At 36.9% G+C, this 8540-nt stretch overlaps 2 protein-coding genes across 3 annotated transcripts; one reads left to right on the forward strand and one right to left on the reverse strand.

The window, feature by feature from the left end:
- Positions 1–76: 76 nt before the first annotated feature.
- Positions 77–2324, forward strand: LOC112150689 (interferon-induced protein with tetratricopeptide repeats 1-like). The gene is made up of 4 exons (XM_024279153.1): positions 77–262; positions 363–396; positions 543–1349; positions 2302–2324. The coding sequence occupies exons 3-4, from the start codon at positions 557–559 to the stop codon at positions 2322–2324; spliced, it is 816 nt and encodes a 271-aa protein (XP_024134921.1). The 5' UTR covers positions 77–262; positions 363–396; positions 543–556.
- A 2066-nt stretch (positions 2325–4390) lies between these two features.
- gpx7 (glutathione peroxidase 7) lies at positions 4391–8249 on the reverse strand. 2 transcript variants are annotated; one of them, XM_024278241.2, is made up of 3 exons: positions 8026–8249; positions 5398–5659; positions 4391–4795 (listed from the first exon to the last, which is right to left on the reverse strand). In XM_024278241.2, exons 1-3 carry the CDS (start codon positions 8155–8157, stop codon positions 4632–4634), a joined length of 558 nt encoding a protein of 185 aa, XP_024134009.1. In that variant the 5' UTR covers positions 8158–8249; the 3' UTR covers positions 4391–4631. The 2 variants fall into 2 exon arrangements, 1 of the variants encoding a protein (XP_024134009.1); XR_002919916.2 differs by lacking the exon at positions 4391–4795 and adding an exon at positions 7770–7874 and having other exon boundaries at positions 5525–5659; positions 8026–8166.
- Positions 8250–8540: the final 291 nt, after the last annotated feature.

Genomic DNA, 8540 nt, shown 5'->3' on the forward strand with positions numbered 1-8540 from the left:
TGTAACTTTCTGATTTTCAAGTCGCTTTTGCCCTCAAGTAATCAGAGTCCTTCTTCAGAAAGTTAGTTATGTTTTTCTCTTTCGTTTTCCTGATAAAAATAAGTCAGATTATATTAATCCCAGTAATTACGATGATCATATTTACAGCACTGTAAAAGTTAAATATTGACAGCTTTTGTGGCACTCAAGCAAGCGTTTATAAGGACCAGAATCCAGACACGCTGGCAGGCACAGATGAGTGTTGGTTGTGTTGGACGAGGAGGTAAGTTCTTAACTCTGCAATAAGCACCTTCTCTGTGTTTAGAATGAAAGAGTAACGTGGACGACTAAAGTTTTTTTCTTGCTTCTTCTTTTCGTTTCAGCATCAAATCGTTTCCATTGGTTGAGGATTGAACTGTGAGGCACTTCCTTATTAACTCTTGTATTTTTTCTCACTTATTGATGTTTTTCTTTCACTTTGCCTTCATGTTCTACTTTGAGGTCCTGTGATTTTACTGAAAGTATCTGTGTATTAAAACGTTACTTTGGATTTATTTTATCAGAGTCTGCTTCTGGGATGGAGAACAAACTGGAAGCCCTTGAGTGCCACTTTACTTGGAACCTGAATCCTGGAAAAAACAAATATTTCCACTTACGGGATAAATTAGAGGACCTCATCACTGACGGCACATGTGCCTGGATGGGTCACGTTTACAACCTGCTGGGGTTTGTTTTTTATATGTTGGGGTCTAAGGATAAGGCCTTGATAAACTTCAGCAGAGCAAAAGACTCCTTCTCTCAGCTCAGTAACGAAGAAGGACCCTGGTTGGTGGTGAACTACGGCAATCTGGCTTGGCTGCACCACGACTTGGGAGAAGAAGCAAAGGCTCAGAGTTACTTGTCGAAGGTTGATGCCCTGATGGGTGAGCATCCCCAGCCTGAGGTCTATGCTGAAAAAGCTTGGAATCTGATGATGTTTGGCAAAAAACAAAAACTGTTGGCAAAGGAGTATTTCAGCAAAGCTATAGAGATGCAGCCTGACCGAGTGGAGTGGCAAACAAGCCATGCGGTGAACCTAATACAAATCTCAATGGACCTCAAAGAAGACGTCAGTCCTGATGGCCTGGAGGAAATCAGAAAGGCCAAAACGCTGGACCCAGAAAGCAGATATCTTGCTGCTTTTGATTTGAGTAGACGAGCTGACGAAGGAGAAGACATTAAAGATGAAGCACGAGAGCTGGCCAGAAAGATTTTTGACAAACCTCTAACTGAATACAGTGGCATTGAACCATTACATTCTCTCTTCCGAAAGCATGTGTCTATTGATGAGCTCATAACGTTTGCAGAAGAGGCTCTACAAAGATATCCAGGTTCACGTTTCAATAAAAGATGCACCTGTAACTTTTACAAGACAAAGATTCTTAATACAGACATAGATGACGCTGAAGTGATCGACAGATCAATTCGTCTGCACCTGGAGGTGATTGATCTGAGCCCAGAGACCTCATGGAAGAAGCAAATATATCTTGCAGCCATTTATGCAAAAACAAATCAACAGGATAAAGCTAAGCAGAAATTTGAAGAACTGCTGCAAAAAGTTGCTGATCAGGATCTTGAGGGACAACAGATGCTTTACCATTATTATGCAGGAAATTTGTTTTTCAATCAAAAAAATAGAGAAAAATCAACAAAATACCTCATGAAGGCTGCAGAAATAGCACACGACTCCTTCTATCGCACAAACAGTATCAACCAGCTGGAGAAGATCAAAAACCGAAATAAAGACCAATTTCTGGTTGAAAAAATCAAACGGTTTCTTGCCAGACTGCCAAAATCGGTATGAAAGTGAAATATTTCTGCAGCTTTTCTTTATCAGCTTTTTCATGACTTTAATCATTTAAGAAATTTCCCTTAAACAACTTTCATGTAAACTTTGGGTGTTTGCCTTTTGTTTGTTCACTCCAAAAATGTATCACGACAAAGTGTAATAAAGTTCTCAGATTGGAAGTGTATTTTTGAGCCTTTTTTAAAATGAAGATTTTAGTTGTGAAAAGTTATTGATTCAAAACCGGTATAGCCTCAACTCAAGGGCGGAGCTACAGGGGGACTACGGGGGCAGCAGTCCCCACCTAGCAAAAAGATTTCCCATACAATTTCTGAGTGAATTATATCATCATTATGCTCCCAGTGCTCTTTTCATTATGAATATGCCGTTTTTAGCAGACGCAAGAGTTCTTGACAAATTTTCCTCTGACTTGTGGGCAGTATTTCTGGCGTGGAAAGATATCCCATCGTCCCTTTGTTTACGCTCTGTCCCGCTAGTTTACGGCCCCTCACCACCCTAAACTAACAGTTTAAACTAGATTCCAGCTCAGATGAAGAAAACAAAGGTGTGCATGGATCTGTTTGTCTGCAAGTGGATGCAAAAGAATTGGAGCAAAGCAGGGAGACTTTGGCCCGCCAATGGCAGTTGCTGCATCTCAACTGAGAGCTTTTTCAAATTTTTGAACGTTTTTATTAGCTCCTGATCCATCGAAAAGTGCAGGACACTGGGCTTGTGTTTGACTTTACTAAAGAACCTTAAAGACATAAACTAAGATGGAAACAAAACTGATGGGAAACTGCAGATGACTTGACAAAAATTACACAGAGAATGATTAATTACACTGATGCTGTATATCATCAACAATAGAAACAGACCAGTATGGAGGACTAAATCTGACAATTTGAAATAAATATATACACCATTAAATTATTAAATAAACGTGTTGTTAATTATTAAAATTAAAAATTGTCATTAAATAAATAAAGTGCCATTAAATGTGTAAATATTTAATTAAAATTCAATTTTAAGTGATTTAAGAGGCATTTATTTATTTCAGAATTTAATGAATGATTTAATGATTTTATGAAAGATTTCATGGTCCGGGCAGTGGGCACCGTTTTATTACATAATCTGTCAAACTGTCCCATCAAACTCAGTGAGCGGGTCTAACTCAGATCCTTGAGAGAATGCGAAAGCAAGATTTCTATCGCATTAAATTTTTTATTTATTAAAGATTCTAAAGGTTTTGTCTGGCAACTAACACACACACGCTGTAAACTTTGTTTTGGAGTATCGTAGAACTTTACCGGGGTTTACTTGGTCGGAACTCCTTATTTTGGCCTACACTAGACATAAAATAATAATTATTATTATTATGTGTGTCGTGAAATATTTAAATGTGCTTTTTTATGTCTATTTTGATATTGTAATCCCACATACATAGACACATTTATTTATTGATTTCCAATTTTATTTATTTAATGCCAATTTTAAATAATTAATGTATTTAATAATTTGATGGTGTATATATTTATTTCAAATGATCTCATTTATTCCTCCATACCCCATGAACATGAATCAAGAAAATAGAACTTTCTAAGAAACCAAACCAGAGCACCATCCTTACCCCTCCCCGAGGTTTTTTTTCTTTCTCTGTCAGAACTTGGGTCGTGTAAATTGTCTACCACAGATTTGCAGGACTGCACAGTTTGTGGTTCTAGTCCAGAACAGACTACATGCAGCCAGTGTTTGGTCTCACTGTGCTACCAAGAGGAGTGTTATGGCCGCCCAACACCTTTGCTGCTGCATTGGCCACATGTGCACTGGAATTTGTACTTCTGGAGAAATGTTACCTCAGCAATGAGCCCAGAATCTGCCTATAGCACTTAGGTCAAAGTACAAAAAAGACATTAAAAAATACTTTGCTGATTGCTGCATATGTTTGGTATCATCTGTTAGTAGGTGTGTTTATGCTCCAATTACCTCAAATGACCTGCTTGTGTTTAAAATGTGAAAACTTTCCTCTTTCACATACCTAGTCTAAAAACTACGGTGGCCTAGAAGTGCAAACCACACCAACAAATCACTCAACACAAACACACTTTAAGGACTATGACAATGAAGAAGTAAAACAAAATTTTAAAAAAAGGTTTATATTTAAAAAAAAAAATAAGACAACATTCCACAAGCTAAAACATAGAAAAAGAAACATTTCAGAAAACAAGAATAATTGCTCCCCTGCCTCTTTTGAGGAAGAGGCAGGGGAGCCAAAATGTGGTAAAGAACTGATCGAGTGATCACCAGACTTTTGACGTGGGTGTGGCCAAATGCTTGAAGAAATCTTGTCTGTCAGAAGATATTGTCACTCCAAAAACGTCCTTTTGAAAAGGAGAGCAAACGTCACCCAATCAGTGTCATCTCATAATACCTACCTTGTCAAATTCATCTGACTGCTAGATATTAATTTTCTAATATTTTTCTTACAAGGTTTTGATGGAATATGTTTTGATTTAATTTAATATTTACCTTATCTGTTGTTGTGATTTTTAATGTTTTTGCTTAGACTTTGACAAACAATCTCAAAAATCAAGTTGTCACAGTAAAAGTTTATTCAATAAAACAAACAAATCAAAGTATTTGCACTTGGTATATAGAAAAAAAAAGAGCTAATTGGTTCAAATGTTCCTGATTCAAAGCCTGACAAACATACGGACAAAGTGAAGTTTCATCAGTGCATGAAGATGGGATTAATGCTCGTCAGATAAAGTCAAGAGCTCAACAGGATCTCTGCAAATGTGTTGTTTATTCCCTTGGATCTGGAAACGGGTCAAAGCTCCTCTTTCTTTTTTAGGATGATCTGCCGCACCATTTCAACTATTTTGGGGCGGACTTCTTTGACGGAAACATCAGGTCCCCATGCATCCACCACTTTGCCGTTTACATCGATGAGATACTTCCAGAAGTTCCAGTCGGGCTCTTTTCCGGACGCCTCTGTTAAACATGACAATCAAAAGCAAACGTTAAAAATAACAATTTAAAATTTTCTTTCCATCATTTGTTAGAATTTAGTTAAAGACCCACTCTAATGAAAATTGTGTTTTTTATAGGATTAAAAATAAAAAAAGGAAAAAAAAAGATGATTTCATTTAATATTTAACACATAGTTTACATGAGGTTACTGATTGTCTTCTTTCTAAAACCTGCTTTAGCTGTATTAGTATCATTTTAAAGGACTGTAGTAGAGAAAAAAAAACACTTTTATAGATATATGCAAAGTGGAAACTACTTAACCCTTTAACACTTCCCTTCAAGCTTCATTCTTTCGACTACCTCACCTCTTCAACCGTTGATGCAATTAACGTGATTCCAGCAGATTCTGAAGTAGAGAATAGCATCTTTGCACTGATACGCAGCACTTTACAGTAGTGAAGTGCTTATGCAATCAATCTAAATCAACTGATTCTGTTGCAGAGAATCACTTTACATTAGTAATGCGTTACATATCGGTGCAAAGTGGATATGAAAAGTCCCAGAACCAGCTGATTCGAGCAGGAAGCATGGCTGCATGCTCTTTTGGGGGGAAAAGATCTTACCAGCAAGATATTTGAAGACATTATGTGCTCCTGTTCCAACGACAGCGATTTTGCTAAAGAGCGGGAAGGAGACTCCATAGACTCTGCGCACAAAGCTGTCGATCTCCTGGTCGCTGCCTGGCTCCTGCTGCCCGAACTGGTTGCAGGGGAAAGCCAGAACATTGAAGTGACTTGAACCGAAGTCCCGCTGGAGCTGCTGCAGGTCTTTGTAATGTTCTTCGGTGAAGCCACATTCACTGGCTACGTTCACCACCAGCGACACCTGAAGCAACACAGACAAGTGAGAAGAAGTCGGCAAAGAACTTTTACCTAAATTTGCTTTTAAAGACCCACTCTGATGAAAATTGTGTTTTTAACATGTTCTTGTGCTATTTATCTGATAATGGAGGACATTTAAAAAGAAAATTAATCTTTAAATTGAGTATTTCTTTATTCTATTTGTTGTGAATCAGAAGCAGACACAAACATGCTGTAACAAAAGACTGCATTCACAATTTTTGTTCAATGTTCATGTTCATGTTTATTGGTTTAGTTGCCATTTGTACTGTTACATTAATTCGAACTTTAACCCGCTCAAAGTAATTAAGACCTCTTAAATTAGACTGACTAACCCCTAAAGTAAATCGTTTCTGTATATTTTTTGAAACTAAATTATGTTTACTCAATAAACCATTTCTAATACCATAACATGAACAACTTCCTTTCATTTTTTTTATATTTGGCTTCATTTTACTTCAAAATAACATTAGAAAATAACTTTTATAGCATGAAAAATGTTCACTTTTAACCAAAACTACATAAAAGTAATAAGTTCATTGCAGTTTTACAATTTTCCCCTCAATCAGAGGTTGACAAATTAACCAATTTTCCTGCTTCTTAATTAAATAGATGCATATAAATTACAGAATAATCTCTCATTCAGTCAAACAAAAGTCTAACTGATCCATGATCTACCGTAGACTATTTTGATCAATCAGCAGCTTAATAGTTAACATTTCACATTTTTTCTTTTAATTTTCCTTCATCACATGACATGCAACTGTTAGTCATCATGATGTAAAAGAAAAAATAAAATATATATGTGGAGTGTTAGAGTGTTAGTCCCAGAGCTTCATGCTTTAAAGGATGCATCATTTTTATTTAAACATAAAGAAATCATAATAATGACCATAAAAATCTAAAATCACGAGAGGGCTTTTTTTCTCTTTCTCTTTTAATGATTTTAAACTTTAAAAAATGGTCGACCTCTTGTTTTGACCTCAGTTTTTTTACTATTTTATGTAAATTTCTGCTATGGTTTTCAATTTGCTCATATTTTACATTTTGACCCCACCCCTTCAGGCCTCCTAACCCCCCTGATCTGAGCAGCACATTACAAAACCCATGAAAGAACCATTTTTTTCAAATTCATGACTTTTTATGTTGGTTTTATCTCCATAGCAACCATTTTACTTTTTGGTTACCTGGGGGCAACAAACACATCAATATAATTTTTAGAAAAAACTGCAAAAGTAATGTTTTGGATTTCCTTAGCAACGGGAGTTTTTTTATTAACCATGCCCACATTTATAATATTTTCATATCTTATATCATTATATATTATATCATATCATTTTGTTCAGCTCGAGGCAGAGATTTGTGTATTCAAATGTCACAATATTTTGGTGAACAATGTGTGAGTAACTAGGGGAGCGTCACGTTTTGCTAGCTCACTATGCTAACGTCGTTGAAAAATTAAAGACTTCTAATTCAATTTTTTCCCCAAGTAGCTTCCCAATGATCCTCGAGGAATAAAGAGGTGATGAATTTAAATCCTTAGTAGGATTTTAAATTTGTAGAAGGTACTTAAGGTGATTTTTTTATTCAAAATGGCACGAGGTCAGAGGTCAACGAAACTTTGTGGCTGTAGACTCAAACTGGACGCATGAGTTTAAAATTTTGTGATGATTACTGGATCAAAGGTGGGTTTTCTCATATACTGCGAACATTTGAAAATTGCTAAATTTCACACTTCAACACAGAACGGCCAACAAGCCATAAGACCTGTGGCCATCCCATAATAATTAACCCCAAGTGGAATAAGCACTATATTTTGGAGCCCCATAAGAGACATTGATTTTTGATGGTTTCGCCCTGTGTGATGTCATCATGTTTGAGGGATGTGTGAGACATTTTCATTCAAAGGCCCAGTGGGAAAAAAAGAATTGCAAAAACCTTATGGTCCTTGCAGACCTGTTGCTGGTCATACTTAAATCAGCTTTATTGAACATTTTTGAACATTTTCTACAGTAAGTATTGATAAATGTACTGTCCATATATGGGTGCGTTTCTTGATCAAATCGTGTGTTTGTGGAGAGCTTGGATCATGGTACCTCCTCTCAATAAGAGCTGCAGAGCTCCTGCAGCCGCAGGCCTCCTGCCACGTAGACTACCGAGAGGAACTAGAGCGACCCGCAGCAGAGATGTGTTAGTCCCATCTGCAGACAGAAAGTTAAAGCACCCTCACTAAACATGCACTCATGCCTGCATGCAAAACGAGCAGAAAGGAGCCGCAACATCCCTACAGATGTTCGGCGCAACACGACAAGAGCTTGTTTGTTTAGTTTAGTTTTTTAAATTTGGACTCACCGAACCCCGGTACTTTTCTAGAGACACGAGCTTCCCTCGGCTGTTCACCACTTTGAAGGTGTAAAAGTCTTTCTGTTTGCTTTCCGCAAGGCTGAATAATGTTACAAATACGGCGAGGGCTGCGAAGAGCATCTTTACTACCGAACTGCCAGCTCAGCGGCAAACTTCTGTCACAGTCAAGCTACAGGATGTGGCGCGTGACTTCCGGAGAACGATCGAAAAAATAAAATCGTTCAAATAACTTCATTTTTCTAGAATAAAATAAAAACAAATAACAAGAGATTTAAAAACATTTAAATGTAGTGACTCTATTTTTACGTCTGAACTGCCAGCTGTCATTGTCAAGAAACATGATGTGGCACATGACTTCCGGAAACAGATCGACAAAATAAAACCATGCAATTTGTAAGCGTTCAAATAACTGCATTTTCTAAAAAGGATAGATACATTAAAATATATTTTTAAAATACATTGAAATGTAGTCTTCTATTTTTACGTCTGAGCTGCTAGCTCAT

Source organism: Oryzias melastigma, linkage group LG4, assembly GCF_002922805.2.
Source record: "Oryzias melastigma strain HK-1 linkage group LG4, ASM292280v2, whole genome shotgun sequence".
NCBI classification, from domain to species: Eukaryota; Metazoa; Chordata; class Actinopteri; order Beloniformes; family Adrianichthyidae; genus Oryzias; species Oryzias melastigma.

What these genes read in the sequence shown, in the direction of transcription:
- gpx7 (XM_024278241.2), bottom strand. Translation starts at nt 8,157, where the DNA reads ATGCTCTTCGCAGCCCTCGCCGTATTTGTAACATTATTCAGCCTTGCG. An exon ending in TAGAAAAGTACCGGGGTTCG is followed by an intron (nt 5,660 to 8,025) that starts GTGAGTCCAAAT and finishes GTGTTGCTTCAG; the next exon opens with GTGTCGCTGGTGGTGAACGT. An exon ending in TGTCTTCAAATATCTTGCTG is followed by an intron (nt 4,796 to 5,397) that starts GTAAGATCTTTT and finishes CATGTTTAACAG; the next exon opens with AGGCGTCCGGAAAAGAGCCC.
- LOC112150689 (XM_024279153.1), top strand. Translation starts at nt 557, where the DNA reads ATGGAGAACAAACTGGAAGCCCTTGAGTGCCACTTTACTTGGAACCTG. An exon ending in GGCTCTACAAAGATATCCAG is followed by an intron (nt 1,350 to 2,301) that starts GTTCACGTTTCA and finishes CTGTCCCGCTAG; the next exon opens with TTTACGGCCCCTCACCACCC.